Here is a 17,431-nt window from a genome sequence, read left to right as displayed (position 1 = left end):
GTGTTGCAAATGAACCTAGTCCTAACCTTTAAAGTTGCCAGTTTGTCCAGCAACGTGGAGCAATGCTCATTAAAAGGGCTCTTAAAACTGATCAGCCGTATTCTGAGTAACAATGTGGGAACGCAGTGTCAGCATTCACAGAGAGATAAAAAAACACACATATATGATCACTGATCAGTAGCTTCTCACACCGGATGTGATCAATATCTAACCGTAGAGAAAAAACAAGGTACAACGTATGACCACCTATGTGAGTGGCACCTGAAACATGTTGCTTGGAGTTAAACGATTCTGTAATATTAGGAAATGTAGTGTCTACACTATTTGTGGCATCATTGATATGCAAGTCACTTTGTCCAGCTTTATAATAGAGCTCAGAAAGTCAGTGAACTCAGACTAATGCTGGCATGCTATACCAGGAGATTGTTTAAAACACAATAAAACGGCTTTAACCGACCAAATTAAGCCAGGTGTAGTTCAAAAGTATTTAAAGGTTTCACATTTCACTGTAGGAGAAAGGTAATGAGCTTCACAAAAAATGTAACAGTTAAAATGATTCAAACACAGAGGAGAAGTATTCCAGGAGGATGGGCATTCACCAACCCTCGGAAAACAAACAAAAGGCCTGAGCCAGAAAACTTTAGAGGTCTGATATTTTAAACTGTTTCTCTTAAGTTCTAAAACATTACTCGTTGCCTCTTGAAAATATCTTAGCATGCAACATTTTCCTTCGCACATCAGCTGAACTTAGCTCACATCACAGTCAGTCCATGGTGTGTGTGTGTGTGTGTGTGTGTGTGTGTGTGCGTGCGTGCAGCCTGTTCTCATGTTCCATTCGTTCAAAAAGCTACGAAAAGTTAAGCACTGTAATTCATAAGCATTCCACTTTTTTTTTCTGTATTCACAACATTGGCGACCGCTGTATAAGAACGCGGCTTTCCGTGTAGGGAGGTGGTCAGGGTGGATGGGTGGGCATTAACATACAGGACTTTCAAGCCAGAGAGCGGATTTCGCTTCCCGGTAACCTTATTTCGTACAATATCATACGGACCCGCTCATGAGAATGCATTGGTGTGTGTGTGTATGTTGCCCTTCACCCAGCTGCCCTGGCATTTGAGGAGGCTCCTCTCATTGGAGTCTGTTATCTCTCCGGCTATTGTCCCTGGAGAGACTTGACCAAGAAGGTCATTGATCTATAGTGCAGAGAGAGAGGTTATAGGCTGCTGCTGCTGCATTACAGGAGAGGCTTTCATATTTTCAGATATGAGCAGGGTACTGCTTTTTTAAAATGTTTTTTGTCTTTGGCCCTGATTTATGAGTATTTGACACCACATGAAGGCATGGAGCTGCAGAGTTATATATATATTTACTCATTTTACACCAACAAAATTTGAAAAAATAAATAAAATAAATGTGCCTGAGCAGCTAAATGAAAATCCAAGTACTTTAATTGGAGACTTGGACTTATGACCTCAGTATTTTGAAAATCCTGGCTATGGCCCTGAGGTTCATGGGTAATGTAGTATTTAAAGCAGGGGTATTCAAAATTTCTTAGGCCAAGGACCCCTTAGCTGAAAGAGAGACTGAGCAGTAGGACCCACTACTACAAATATTGTATAACAATGTAGTTGCATATTAAACTGGGACAGATGAAAATGGATACATGGATATAATATATTATTTAAACCCCCTGTTGAAGATCTCTGATTTAGAGTTGCCCAACATTACAAACTGGTATAAAAACGAGATTTCTCAGACATTAGGTTGAAGTAATAAAAACCAATGACCATGACCTAAACCTATGGCAGGGGTTTCCCTGCCATTATAAGGTTTAGGCGCAACATCATCACCTAAGCCAAATGAATGTAACTAAAAGACTTTTCTCAGAGCTAATGATTGTAGTTGGACTTCTTTACCAGTTTATTTTATTTTTAGCTATTTTCCAACGTTTTAGACACAGATATGGAGATAGTAATGGGTTAATTGGCTAACCCTAACCCATTTTTTTTTTTTTATTGAAAAACGTAACATTTTCTTGAGGAAGGACGCCTAAACCTCCCGCCAAATATGCACGTGCACCTAAGTCTTCCACAAAGCTATAGGACAGCCCTGTATAGTATGGTTAAATTATCAAGTAGACTCCTGTTTTACTTATGTTGATGGGTACTGAGAAAATCATTAAAAAGAAACTTTCAAACAGGATTTTACGAGGGATTGCTGAGATCTCGGAATCCTACAACAATGCAAAAGTCCAGCATCAGCAGTCACATAAACAACTTGTAAACAAGCTCTCAGATCAGCTACCATTTTATTCGGGGTGAAACCAAAAGTGACCAAACTGGTCATGTCACTAATAATCCTTTAATTGTGCAGACAACGAAGCTGAGTATGGTAGGTTAAAGTTGGAGCAGGAAGTGGGTGAAAGACAGTTTGGGTACATTTTTTGCTGTTCACATTTGTTTTCTCTTAAAATTATTTTGACTAACCTGACGGTTAGGGAACCTGTTTCATACTGATGTCTCCACTTTTTGAGATCTTAGCAATTACTTTTTTCTAAACACAAATGTTTGACCACTAACTATTCTCTATTGATGCTGCCAGTCCAGGCTTTAAAGTTTCTTTCACAGCCATACTTGTTGAAGTTTCTCTGTGTGTTTGTCAGCAGAATGAAATGTGAAATGCCATCGTGAAGCATCCCGCCCCAATTTGTATCTGAGAATAATTTCCACAATAAGGGGCAACTCGCAGCCCTGCCACTCCGTGGAGGGGAAAGTGTCTTTGTTGAAATGCTGGTGTCTGTTCTTTGAAAACAAAGTGGTCTCATAGTACTGCTGTCACTCCAAAGAGGAATCCGAGAGACTATTCAGAGCACTAACCAAGAAGGTTAATTAGCCAGACAATAGAAAAGCAATTTCATAATGTCACTTTTACTTCCAACTGAAATTATTAATCTTTTGAACAGAGCCTCTTGGAAACAGGGTTAAGACCTGCCTAAGAGAGCGAGAGCTATGCGTGAAGCAGAGCTGGGCAGACACAGAGCCACATCTGAACTGTTAACCAGAGAGCGACTGGGCTGTGGAATCACTGCCACGGTGTTTTCTTTCTGGCAGTTAGCTGAATAAGCTGATCTTTACCCCGAGTGGCTCTTATTAAAACGCCTTCCTGTCACTTTTGATAAATGAGATCAGTGTAACTAGAAAAATACTCGCAGCCTTGCGGGAGAACTCAAAATGGCACTGCAGCAGAAAGCGACACATTCGAAATTATAGTGCTTATGTCTCAGAAACAGCCAGTGTGCATGCATGAGGGGACTGTGTGTGTGTGTGTGTGTGTGTGTGTGTGTGTGTGTGTGTGGGGGGGTGTGTGTCAGGGACCAAGCAGTAAAGAAATGAGGAAAAACAAGAGTTTGTTGAAAAAGTGGGTTTTTATTTACACCAAAACTGCATAAACCAACATAAAGCAGAACTTAATATCTAGGCCTATAAAAGAGGTCAACACAGTATAACTTAAACCAAAAATAGCAACAACAAAACACGATTTTAACTCAACCAACTGACCTTCCTGAATGAGACATTCTTTCCTCATCTAGTCCCTTCTCTAAACATCGGCCTGCAGCCACCTAAACTACAGCTTCTACAGGTCACACCTTCTCAGGCTAGCACTTTAACATTTTTTATTAAGCTCTGAACTCTGCATTCATCCGCTAAAGTGCAAACTCAATGTAACATCTTGCAGAGTCGGCAGCCTTCTGAAGACGATAGGCAGATTTTCTGTCCAAAAGCTACTTAGAGCTGTTCACAAAACCCAGCAGTGGCAGAATGCTAATAGGAGCTAGTCTGCCATGTCTCAGAGATTAGACTAAATATCAGGGCCCTGATCCTGCTTCTGTAGCTGCTCTCCTGCAGACAAATGTTTCAACACGCAGACTTACACTCAAATCTCATGTCTGTGGATGTGATAAGTCTGATTGTCACATTTGAGCTGAACCCTCCCACGCCCAAATCCTCATTGCTGCAGAATATAGGGTGGGAAAAAAAACACAAGTATAAGTCATATAACATCTTTAGTACAGAAGCTTTTATATTCTTTCACTGCGCAATATTAGCAGGTATTAAGTGCAGTATTTAATGCCATAAAGTGTTTTATCTTCATTAGTTTGTTCATTATGGTAGAACAGGGTAAGGTGAACCACAAAGGCAAGTTCAATCCATAACTCAGTGGAAATAGAGTAAAAGGAAAATGACACTGTACCCCAGTATTAAGTTTGGAGTTTGACAGAATTTTATCAAATCCTTATCCAGAATTGAATCCACTCATCAAATCAGAATCCTTTTGAATCACTAATTGCTTTAAACATAACTGAAACTCAAAGAGTCAATGTAGATGTGTTAACACATTGTGTTGGCTGAGCAGGCAGAAATACTTGAGTTTGACGTTGACAACCTGGAGCTACATCATGAAAAAGATAAGCAAAGGTCAGAAGATATAAAATATTTAAAAATGTTTCTGACACATTGAAATAACAAGAAGACAACGTTGAAAGCTTCCTTGGGGTACAATTTGGTAGTTACAAAACTGCTTTGCAGTGATTCAATTTTTATATCCACTATTATCTTTTCTTTATTGGCAGACTACATTTACATATACAAGGAATGTATCCTCTGCATTTAAACCCATCCTAACTAATTAGGAGCAGTAGGCAGTCATAGTCCGGTGCCCGGGGACCAACTCCAGTTTTATGCCAGTGCCTATGTCAAGAGCAATTGCAGGAGTTACCTAGCATGCATGTCTTTTATGTGAATCGTAAATTGGTTTAGGAATATGGGAATATGAATGACTCAAGAACTGTATTCACTGTGTCATGGCACAAGCAGTTCTGGTTAAATGATTTGTTGCTTGGTCTAGGGGATTAATTACCACTATCTTCAAAATTGAATTACAATATATGTGCTATTAGTTTCTAAAAGGCCCTTAGGATTTTGGATAGGAAAGTGTTGTCGTGCTTGGGACTTAGACTACTTCGCCTGGATGTGCGTGGGTGAAAATCACTTCACACAACAAGGAATCTTCAGTTTCGGAAATGTACTTAAAGGTGCAATATGTAATACTGACAGCTAGTGTTTAAAATAGTTACTTCAGTACAAATTCAAATACTGGAGAGAGTCGTCTCCCCGGCCCCCTCTTCCCCAGACTCAAAGTTCACAGAGGTTGCCAGGCTGAGACCGCAGCATCCATAGTCTTGCTTTGCCAGACCCTCCTCCAAAGCGCGCTGAAGGAGCATCCACAACAATGTTGCTAGACTCTTGTCTCACATAGCCAGGCATTACTTCACAGCACAGCGGAGTAGCTAACGTTAGATGCTGGCTATATTGACGGCCATAAAAGGCCGTGCTCACACGGAGCTCTGTACCCAACTGACAGACACACTTTTTTCAGCATTGAATTACGGTAGGAACCGCTAAAAACACAACAACCTTGCTGTCCTCTCCACTCAATGGACAGACACACTTCCTTGGCTTAGAATTACGGTAGGAACCGCTAAAAATAACACTACCTTGCTGTCATCTCCACCTGACTGAACACACTCTCTTGGCTTAAAATAACTTTGAACAGCTGAACAGGCTACACATTGTAAACAGCTGTGGCCAGCTTGCCTGGTCCTCCGGTAACGTTAGCAGGGTTAGCACCGTGGCGTTAGCCAGGACCAGTCGGAATCACTTTACTGGCTGTGTCGCAATTTGCTTTTGCGAGTAACAAACTTGGGTACTCTAGCTATATAATTCAACGTGAATACACAAATGTTTAAATGACATAAAATGTCCTTCCCTTGTAGCCGTGATAAATTAGCCAGAAGTTAATGCTTGCTTGTTCAGGAGGAAATTAGCCAACTCGGTGTCCTTTTGGGCTCTAAGCTGTCTCCATCTTTCAAATACATCTCCAATATTTACCCAGGGTTTGTAACATCTCTGGTCACGTAACTGTTGGAAACATGCCGTTAGTTTGTTTGCTGCTTTCATGGCTGTACTAACGTTACAGCTGTAGCGCGCTGGGTTTACGTTTTTACAGGTATATCTGGCAACCCGGCCTGGCTGTCAAACTGGGCAGTTGATAACAACACAGGCCATACAGTATCCCACAAAAGTGAGTACACCCCTCACATTTTAGTAAATATTTCATTATATCTTTTAATGGGACAACACTGAAGAAATTACACTTTGCTACAATGTAAAGTATTAAGTGCACAGCTTGTATAACAGTGTAAATGTACAGTCCCCTCAAAATAACTCAACACACAGCCATTAATGTCTAAACCGCTGGCAACAAAAGTGAGTACGCCCCTATGTTAAATTCCCATAGAGGCAGGCATATTTTTATTTAAAGGCCAGTTATTTAATGAATGATTTGCATTGAGAGATGTTTTTATGGAAAGTACCCAATGCCAATCCTTTTTGTTTAACCAGAAACAACCCCAAAATCGCTAATGCCAACCCAACAGACTCTATTTAAATAAACATTAATTTTATTATTGTAAAACACACTTCATTCAAAGTCGACAGAAACAAAATAGAACTATCAAAAGCTGTATTGTTTTCCTCTTTCCCCTGTCCCAACAATCACCACACTGGTTTCATTGAAATAAACCCTTAAAACAGCACTTTTAGTGGACGGAAATTGACAATGCACATTTGCCCTGTAGCATTACATTGCAGTCAGTCATTACTACTAGATTTTTGTTCACATTATTCATGTAGACACTAATGCATAGGGAAATAGGGTTCAGATAAAAAAATAAATCACCAAATTACCCTTTAAAGCTATAGCGCGCAACTATTTTATATTAATGAATGTCCGTTTCATTCAAGCCATTGCCAAATGAGTTGATAAAAAGCTAATTAAGCCTATCAGCTCCACAAAACTCTCTCTGTATTTCTCAGTATTACTATGTTTGCAAAATGGTGTCGTCCGGTGACTTTTGCGCGCAGATGTTTGAGTAATGCGTTTTACGTCACCGCTGAGTAAGGACGACAGCAGCGTTCAGCTTTGGAGACAAAGAGGACATAAAAATGAATACCAAAATAAATACGTAAGAGTCCATCATTACTTAGAATTCCTCATGGGGGCGACAGAAACTATGAACTATAACTTTAACTTTGGCCGATGAGTACAGAACAGGCAGCAGTTTACATCATGCTGGGCTGTGGACTCTTGGATACAGAACAGCAAGCTAGCACTGTCCATGTTCAACCTCAATGAACTAACTGTCTGCTTCTTACATGCGTCGTGATCGTGTCACATTCACAGGCCAATGAACATGCTACATGTTAACAAGAAACACATTATTGTGTCACTAATCACTATGACAACTAACACTAATCGCCATTTTGTTATGTACCAATCAAATGACCACAGGAAACAGTTCAATGGCCTTTCTATCCATTTCATTTCTATGGTCTCGACAAATGCTCACATCCCTGTCCCTATGATTATGCCTCTTTCACAGTCTATAGATCCTGTATATGCAAATGAAAAGGGAGGGCCTGTGTCGCCTGCAGGAGCAGGGTTCATATTGTTGTTTTCATTAAATGTACATCCTCTATATCATCCATTATTCCATGGCGTTAATTTAAAGATGTATTTCTAAGAAGACATATACACATCAATTACCAACCTGCGAATGAGAAAAAAGGCGACATGTTATATGTGATATGGTTGAGAAATAATAAACTGTCATGGAAACCTCACACCATCCGGCTGTATACTGAGAAGGATTCTTTTTCTGTACGGACACATTATTTACCAAAGTCTGAATCATCATTTCTTATTAGTGGCTTGCATATGATACAGAACAGCAAAATGTACCACCTGAGCACACGTTGGCCCTGTCATATGGACAAAAAGGGAAACAGTAATGTGAGGGAGCCTGAAAGGGCTTTTATCTTTATTGCGTTTAGGATGAATACATAAGTGTTTGCTAAAATTGACCGAACAACTCTACTGAGCTGATGGTGGTACTCATCAGGCTGACAGAGCTTTGTAAATACATCCTCCCACCATCTCCTGCCTACTCATGGCTGCTGTGTGAGCTAAATACAGCAGCTGACAAACACGGATGTTACCAAGGCAGGAATTATAAAATACAAATATAATAATAATTGCCATTTTTGAACGATACCCAGCCTTTGTCACGATACAGCCTTTTTTTTTTTTGTGTCTGGCATTTTTAGGCCTTTATTGTTGATAGGATAGGTTAGACTTGAAAGAGTAGAGAGAAGGGGGATGACATGCAGCAAAGGGCAGCTGCGGCAAGGACTGAGCCTCTGCATATGGGCGTGTGCTCTATGTAGTTTTAGTGCACAGTATTTCTGTTAGTAACAGTTAAATCAGCCAGTGCAGGTGTACTGGGATACAGTTTTGCTGCTCCCATTTTTCACCCGTTTTACTTTTTTCCAGATTCATTTTGTATCGACTGCAGGAGACAGACTGTGGTTTTGTATATGTCAGTTCTGTCACCTTTTCTTCTCTTTGCCATTCAAACTGAGTTGCTGTCTGTGCAGACTCTATACCCTCCGGAGCTCATGCTGAAATGAAATTTCAGCTTGCACAACACAGTCGGTGAAAGCCGTGAATGTTCAGAAAATTCAATATTGACTTCAATCTTTCGCTATGGAAATAGTATTGAAATTGTGGTTATCATGACATTTCTAAGTCCATCTACAGGGACAGTATGGGCCTGCCTGTGTTAAGATAAGTGTTGCTGTGAAACGATTCTGCAGCCGTTCGCTTCCCGTCCACCTCTGTGCCAGACAGGGCATGAAGGCTGGAGCCTGGCGGGCTCTGAGGTCTGGCTGCATCTGTCAGAAGCTGTGATGAGTGTTCATATCAAGGCCTTCCCTGATTACTGTTGTCCTGACTCTGTTCAGCATGTAAGAAAGTCACCTGCATGGCCGCCACGCTTGACTTGTCAGGAGAGATCTCGTTTTGCTAACTCCCTGACCTCAACACCATCCATCCTCCACAGAGCACCCTTGACTTTGACCGGATGATTTACTAAACACTGCTCTGCTCTCTGTGATGGAACACTTCTATTTGTGTTCACCAGGCCCTGTGAGCACATTCTAAAGGACTTTGCAGGTCATTTGCAATGTACCGTATTCTAGGCTGAAGTTTGGAGCAAAATAACCAATCAGCAGCACATGAAATACATTAATAACAGTTTCAGGCGCTTTGGGGTCCTTTGGTACAGCAGAAATATAACCTTTGTTGAACTAATATTAATTTAAAGAGATAGTATCATTCATTTTAAAGTTTAGCATTTGTTGATCCATACAATGATTCTTGTACATCTTTCTTAGGATTTTGTTTTGGTGCACAGGTAGCCACAACGGCAGTTAGGATTACAAAGAAGTGTGTAAATAGCATGAGGACCAGTTGGCACCTTATTTAAATAAGAGAACAAGGTTAGGTAAAAGGGGAACTGTAATTTTTACACCAAATATGTCACCTCATTTCACTTTGACATTGCACATTTACAGTATTTAAATAGTCAGACAAAACTGCAAAAAAAAAACTTCCAACAAACATAAAAACATTTCACAAACAAAAACCCAAGCTGCCAGAAAGTCATTCACATTCATTCTGTTACTCTGTACAGATTTGACCGTAAACCGCACATAGCTACAACCACAGTTGCTCGTCATCATGTACACTCATCATAACCCTCTTTTCTTCAGGAGCAAGAGAAATACTGTCCCATGTGGCCAGAAATAACTCATGTAGACTATATGTGGTGATATTAAACTAGGATGTTCAATTTATTTTTGATGAACAAACCTTAAAGGAGCAGTGAGATTGCAGATTGCAACCAACTGAATACTAGTCATTTCCAAATTGATCTTATTTTTGGAGTCCAGTAGATGGCGCGCTCTTGTTAACAAAGGGTTAAAATCACACTGATTTGCCCTTACTTGAGCCCTTTTCTTTAAACCAAGAGGACCATCTAGTTGGGTCAACAAATGGGTCTGGGGGAGAACATTTTTAATTTGGTAGATGTGATTTCCTGTATTCTGGTGCATTTTTGGGATGGTCAGCCAGAGAAGAGCAATACCTACATTTGTTCAGATTCATAGCCTTTTGCTTTTTGAGTTATTGAGGTAGTGACTTCACACAAATACTTGGGCTTCAGGGCCCCTTGACGTCTTGGGCCTGGTAAGCTCATTCAGTAATCCATCCTTGCTCACATGCCAACAATGTTTTATATAGTTGTTAATTACACCAAACCAGTCACCTTTTAACCTTAGGGGGTACTAAAATCACAGATTTATTTTAAACGTTCATATTCAAAGCGAAGCACTAAGTGTGGTTTACTGAAGTTGAAGTGAAAAATAACAAAATACGTACAACGCATTGTTGTAAACAAGTATATCAGTTTAATGACTTGTTTTTCAACAGATCTTTGAACAAATCTGCAAATGTGCATTAAATGAGAAATTTTCAACTACAAAATAAAACCAAAATAGACACACATTAATCAAAAATAAAATGTTCAAAAAAATAGATACTTAAATAATGAAAGTGAATCAGTATTCCACTTTTGTTTTTACAAACATTTAACTTTTACTTTACACTTTTACTAACTTTGAAATTTCTAAAAACAAACATTCACAAAACATTTTAAATAAATTATTAGTGCATTAAATTAGCAATCTTCAACTACCACATTATAAATAATAAAATCAAAATAGACACACATAAATATAATAAAAATAAAATGTTACAAAAAAATAGATAAAGTGCATCAGTATTCCACTTGTTTTTAAAACTTAACTTTTACTTTACACTTACTTACTCTTTGAAACTTTGTAAAAACAAAAATAATGACAAAAACTGAGAAATCAGAAACATAATAACAGCAAGGGTTCAACAATGAAAATTATTTTTGAAAACTGAAAATACTATTTCTCAACTGTCTCAATACAGTTTAACTGTCCTCAAAATCTTTCCTTCCTAGCTTTTCTGGAGGCAAAGTCACTGCTGACATCATTGTACGGTATTGCTTGGCCAACTTTGTTATTAATACTAATAACAGCAAGTCCAGTTAGTCTTTCCTGGGCCATTGATGATCTCAGGTATGTTTTAATCAATGTGAGAAGCTCAAGGCCGATCATCATAGTTTGGGGAAGTTCAGGATGACTCTCAATCTCTACAGCCAGTGCGCTACCATCAAGATCAGCCTCCTTTCCACAAGAGAGTTTTCCCCAAGAAGCTCACATTGTTCCCTCCGGACCTTTCGATCTAGCTCCCTAAAATTGAGCAGCACTCCAAAGTTTTCTTCAACCTCACTTAGAGACTTAAATCTATCTTCCAACGACTGAATGCTACAGTCCACCACAGCATTAAAAAAGAACACTTCTAGCCTCTTCATAGCATCCACTATCGGCTCATCTGCAACCTCATAGGCAAAGTGCTTTTTTGTAGAACGCAATCGCTTCTCTTTCAGCACTGCTTCTGTGTTCATCCGCTCACAAATTTCTTTTGCAGATGTCTGTGCATCACAGAAGCCCGTTTTTCGGTAACTGATGAGTTCGCCTTTGTTCTTTTGTACAAGGTTAACAGCTACATCAAGCTGCATGTTGGTTGACTGTAGAAGCTTGCTGGCGATGTTAATTTTAGACAAAATGTCAAACCAGACAACACAACAAATCTGAAATCTAAATGAACCTATTTCTTCCGCAAGGGAGTTGGCTTCAACAGCCACCACAGGGTCAGTCGCTTTATTTCTAACTTCTAGCAGGGCTTCCCTCACCTTCTTTGTCTGGTAGCGCAAAGCTTCAATGCTTTTAATCCGGCTTTCCCAGCGCGTCTCACTCCAGGACTTGAGGGTGAGGTCAACAAACTTCCGTAAGATGGCCCACCTTTGAGTGGACCCAGCGAACAAATTGTACACCTTCTCCACATTTCTAAAAAAACAAGAAGCATCCGTTGAAGCTTTAGCCGCATCTGAGACTGTCAGATTTAGGGTATGAGCACTGCAAGGCACATAAAAAGCTCTTTGATTTTTAACCAATAGCCTAGCCTGCACACCTTTGTTTTTTCCCTTCATATTAGCCCCATTTTCATAGGACTGCCCCCGACAATCCTGAAAAGGAATGTTCAATTCTTCAAGCCTGTTAAGGATTAGATTGGATAAACCCAGGCCAGTGGATTCTGGAGCTATCAGAAATCCTAAAAAGTGCTCTTTTATTTCTGGTGTTTTGCCCAGAGTGAGTGTGCGCACCACAGCAGACATTTGTTCACGGTGACTAACATCAGGTGTACGGTCTAAAATAATTGAATAATATTTGCAGTCCTTGATTTCTGCTACTATTACCTCCATTATTTTGTCACTGACACACTCTATTAGCTCATTCTGGATAGTCTTACCCAGGTACGTGTTGTGCTGCATTCCACTGTCAATTCGTCTGATGTGGTCTTTAATCACCTGGTCAAATTTTGCCATCAGTTCCACCTCTTTAAGGAAGTTCCCGTTGTTGGCCTGATGCAAAGTATCGAAAGACCCCCTGAGTGCAAGATTCCTCTCTGCCAAAGACTGAATGATACTTATCAAACGGATGAGAACATCTCTCCAACGATTTTTTTTCTGCCTCCAAAAGGGCCATTTCTGTTGCATCACTAGTCTTCTGCTTAGAAAGACAAAGGGCAAAGTCTTTCCACTTCACCATATTATTGTAATGATCTGGACTATTCTCATGCTGTTTCAGCAAAGCACCTACATTTACCCAATCACGCTGTCCCTCTGTTGACAGTTTTGCGGACTTTCTCGAGAATAATTTGCAACAGAAGCAGTAAACCGCATCATTTTTCTTTGAATAAATTAACCAGCTTCGCTTGATTTTTTTTCCTCATTAACTAATCGTCTGTACGTATAGTGGTAGTGAAAGCTTCGTCCATCTGATTTTTTTGGGGAAAGTGAAGGTGTCACTTATTGGCACTGGCCCTCTTCTTACCAGATCAGTCCTTTCTGAGTCGGACAGGAATGCTGACCATTCAACTGGGTCAATTGGAGGAGCTGTTGATCTATCTTGATAGCTGGGGCTTGTTGAGGGGGTGGATGGGAAATCTATAGCAGTAGGTGCTTCATTTGGGCATCACTACTGAATACCCCTTCCCTCTCCCCTCCCTTCCCAAGTGTGTAGTAGAACCTACGGTGGCCTTCAGGTAACATAAACGTGTAAAAGGTCCTCTCTTGAGCCAGTGTTTAGTTTGTCCGTTCTGGGCTACTGTAGAAACATGGCGGTGCAACTCCGCTGCTCCCTATGTACTGTACATACGAAGGGCTCATTCTACAGTAAGCTAACAAAAACACAGATTCTTGGTTTCAGGTGATGACACTAATGAAAACATAATTCTGAATATAATATTCCATTTCTGCCAATCAAACACCCTAAATCCTACACACTGCTCCTTTTAAGTCAAGGTCCTCTTACTAGCTTTTTTTTTGGAGCTTGAAGCAGCTTCTCACAGTCATCTACAGATACAGTTTGCTCAGTTGATATCATGGTAAACATGAAGTTCTATATTTAGTTTAACATGTTTTATGTTGCATTAGTGTGTTGTTACTGAAAAGCACTATGCTTTCTTTGAAAAGTGCTGTAGAACCCTGTCCTAAAATACAAGCAGAACTCCATTCAAGTTGCCATTATTGGCTGCAAACGTCACGTGAGCGTCACTGACGGTACGTGTCCACAAGGGGTGTTTTTGGATGGTAGGGCTCACCCTACTTCCCAGCATTGGACACTTGATGTGCTTGCCAGTAGCAGTGTGTTTCTGAAAACATTTTAGGCGAAAAAAAAGCTATGCAGATGCTGAATCTGTCCTTATTTTACATCGACAGTGGTCAGTTTAAAAGATTTTGGAGAGTTTTTCAAGTTTCCCTCCTGATTTGCATAAAGTAGACTGAATCAACTTTATGCAAATGAGCAGCAGCCATCTAGATGACCTGTCTCAGAGCAGAGTGTGCTGCTCTCCGGCATTGTACAGAGACACGGCATCTCTGCTCCACCTAGGTTCCAAAATTTTGATAAATATATTTATTCAGGCCTTTCTTCAACCTTGCATTTACACGTATATATTCGAGAAAAGAAAGCATGAATGAAGCATAAATAAGGGCTTCAGGTTGCCTTTATGCACGTGAGATGGGGCTGAGACTAGAGCCTTCAAAGGGCCCGTGCAGACAACTGCAGAGATTAAAATGCAAGGGAAAAACGTTTGTGGTCATGACACAGCTGTTGGCTTAGCCTTTTCCTTATCAATCCCTCCAGCTGTTACACTGAACTATTCAGCATCATCACGACCATTAGCACCTCCATTATATCAGGTGAGGCTTTGTGTGGCAGAAAACCTTGTGTTCCATTGAAGTTGATAGGAATAGAGATAGTTTAACTTTATGCAAAGATAGGATTCATCACAGACAATATTTGTTAATCCTATGGTGTGTACTTGGGTGTTTGGACATTTGAGTGTGGGTGTGTGCCGCCATCTGTGAGTGTACAGTATATGTGCACTGAACAGATGTAGATGTGTGCATGCATGTGTGTGTGTGAGCCAGCAAGGAAAAAAGGGATAATCTCAGTTTATATTGGAAAAGCACAGTATTTATTTTAATGCTGTTTATCTGCATGTTTGTTCTGAATTATAATATTGAATAATGACACTGCATGACACAATGTGTAAATGTGCACATTGGTATACTGAACTTGTTGGGAATCTTTTCTATTTGCGGTTGTTGGCTGTCTTTATCTAAATTATTAAACTATGTCAGAGAGATTATCACAAATTGCAAAAATCCATAAATACAATTGCAGCTGTGTTGGTTCAAGTACTAGTGTACAAGGGAGGAGACTGCATCACGTGAAGGCTGGATTGGTTCCTTTTTTTTGACTACTGAGATATGCTAATTTATTGCTGTCCCATAAAAATACATCTTATTATCATAGTCCCCCCCAGTGGCCGCTGTTAAAGCTCACACCATGTCTCTGAGCACCTGCTGTCTAATACTCTGCACTTTGTTGCATTGTATTCCCTGATCACAGAACTAAATTATACTAAGAATTATTTACACCTGAGTGCAAAGACAAATAGATCTGGGTCACATGGCGTCCCGGATAGAGGCGGTTCCAGTGTCCCTTAGGGCCGATAACTGAAAGGCTCCATTATGGAACAAACTGTACAAGACAAATACAACATGTATGCCATTGACAATAGACTGTTTATCATTTTGAATGAAATGTCAATATCGATGCTTTATATAGGCTATCCAGTGGAAACATGGTTATTGTAACCTCATTCCTTATTTCTGCCTGTGAATATGTGATTTACAACAACTTTATCTTTGTATCTTTATATTTTGGCCACCCTTGTACCTTGCAATAACAAGATTTTACTAAATAGGGTATTGTTTCTACTTCAGGCAGATCACTTGCATTAGCTGATTGGCTATAACCACTTTGCCATTTAAAACAAAACTGAACTATTTTAATGGCTGCAACAGTAACTTAACTGAAATGCAGGGCTTTACTTGCTCCACAGTGGTGGAAAGAGCTCCCCGTTGACCTAAATAAATGTAATGTAATGAATTAACCACATTTTCTAACATCTCGGAATGCGGTGGAAGTAAAAGTTTCTGGTTTAACTCTCAGGTTCTACTCTTTGTTAAACTTGGAAGATAAGGTAAACGTTTAAGGATTCCTGTGGGAATCAGATTTTTTTTCAAATGAGACAAAAAGACATTTAAATTGATTAAACAGATGGGAATTATTTTAAGATTTCTGGTAGGGCATCGTTAGGCCTCTGGCTCTATTTTGTGTCAGATCTTTTAACCCTTTTGCGCCTGATTCTATGGTATTTGAGAGGGGGATTTTTGAATTTCTGAATTTGATGATACAGTTTATGAATATTACCTTTAACTCATAGCTCTTTATTTTGTTGTTTCTCAAACAGGTTCTTATGTATGACTCTACCATGGACCACATTATTTGCTGCCTGCTGGTCCTGGGAGCCACAGTGACGATCATCCATGCATGCCCCAAGTACTGTGTATGCCAGAATCTGTCCGAATCCCTGGGGACATTGTGTCCCTCCAAAGGCCTTCTTTTCGTGCCTCTGGACATTGACCGCAGCACGGTGGAGCTCCGTCTAGGAGGCAACTACATCCTCCGCATTACACAGCAGGACTTTGCCAATATGACCGACCTGGTTGACCTGACACTCTCCAGGAACACAATCAGCTACATTCAGCCCTTCTCTTTTGGCGACTTGGAAACACTGCGCTCGCTTCATCTGGACAACAACCGCTTGATGGAACTAGGCCCTGATGACTTGCGAGGCTTGGTCAATCTGCAGCACCTCATCATGAACAACAACCAACTGGGCCGCATTAATGACAAGGCCTTTGAGGACCTGGCTCCTTCCTTGGAGGATCTAGATCTCTCCTACAACAACCTGGTGTCTCTGCCTTGGGACTCAGTCCGCCAGATGATTAACCTGCATCAGCTTAGTCTGGACCACAACTTGTTGGATTTCATTCCAGAGGGCACTTTCACTGACCTGGAAAGGCTGGCGAGATTGGACTTGACCTCAAATCGCTTGCAGAAGCTACCCCCAGACCCTATCTTTGCCCGTGCCCAGGACTCAATGATCCTGACTACACCCTATGCTCCCCAGCTGTCCCTAAGTCTAGGTGGGAATCCACTGCACTGCAACTGTGAGATGCTGTGGCTGCGGAGGCTTGAGAGAGACGACGACCTGGAGACTTGTGCCTCCCCTCCTACCCTTAAGGGTCGTTACTTTTGGAATGTGAAGGAAGAGGAGTTTTTGTGTCAGCCACCTCTTATTACCCAGCACACCCACAGAATGCTGGTCTTGGAGGGCCAGACAGCCAGCCTAAGGTGCGAAGCAACTGGAGACCCTTCTCCTACCATCCACTGGATCTCCCCTGATGATCGGCTGCTTGGCAACACCTCCCGAACTGCAGTGTACAGTAACGGAACCCTAAGCATCACCATCACCACCTCCAAGGACTATGGCACTTTCACCTGCATTGCCGCTAATGTGGCTGGGGAGTCCACCGCCTCTGTGGAGGTGTCTATCATTCAGCTCCCCCACCTAAGCAATGGCACTGGGCAGCCAGCACCACCAAAGTCACGCCTCTCTGATATCACAGGGACCACCAGGATCAGCAAAGGGGCTCCCAAGAGCCAACCAGAGAGGACTGTCTCCGCCACCGAGGTGACAGCTGTTTCAGCACTGGTCAAGTGGACAGTGAGCAAATCAGCTCCCAAAGTGAAGATGTACCAGCTTCAGTACAACTGCTCTGATGATGAAGTTCTGATTTACAGGTACTTAACACTTATATATTCTTATAGGAATCTTGAAG

The 17,431-nt window shown here is 40.8% G+C and overlaps 1 protein-coding gene across 1 annotated transcript in view; it reads left to right on the top strand.

The window, feature by feature from the left end:
• Positions 1–17,431, top strand: part of lrfn2b (leucine rich repeat and fibronectin type III domain containing 2b) — a 92,249-nt gene that overhangs the window by 60,293 nt on the left and 14,525 nt on the right. Inside the window, exon 3 of the mRNA XM_028605308.1 lies at positions 15,997–17,393. Within this exon, the coding sequence (XP_028461109.1) occupies positions 16,003–17,393 (1,391 nt within the window). The 5' untranslated portion in view covers positions 15,997–16,002. The remainder of the gene's footprint in view (positions 1–15,996; positions 17,394–17,431) is intronic.

This window comes from Perca flavescens, chromosome 18, assembly GCF_004354835.1.
Source record: "Perca flavescens isolate YP-PL-M2 chromosome 18, PFLA_1.0, whole genome shotgun sequence".
In the NCBI taxonomy this organism is placed as follows: domain Eukaryota; kingdom Metazoa; phylum Chordata; class Actinopteri; order Perciformes; family Percidae; genus Perca; species Perca flavescens.
This window is presented reverse-complemented; position numbering and strand designations above follow the sequence as displayed.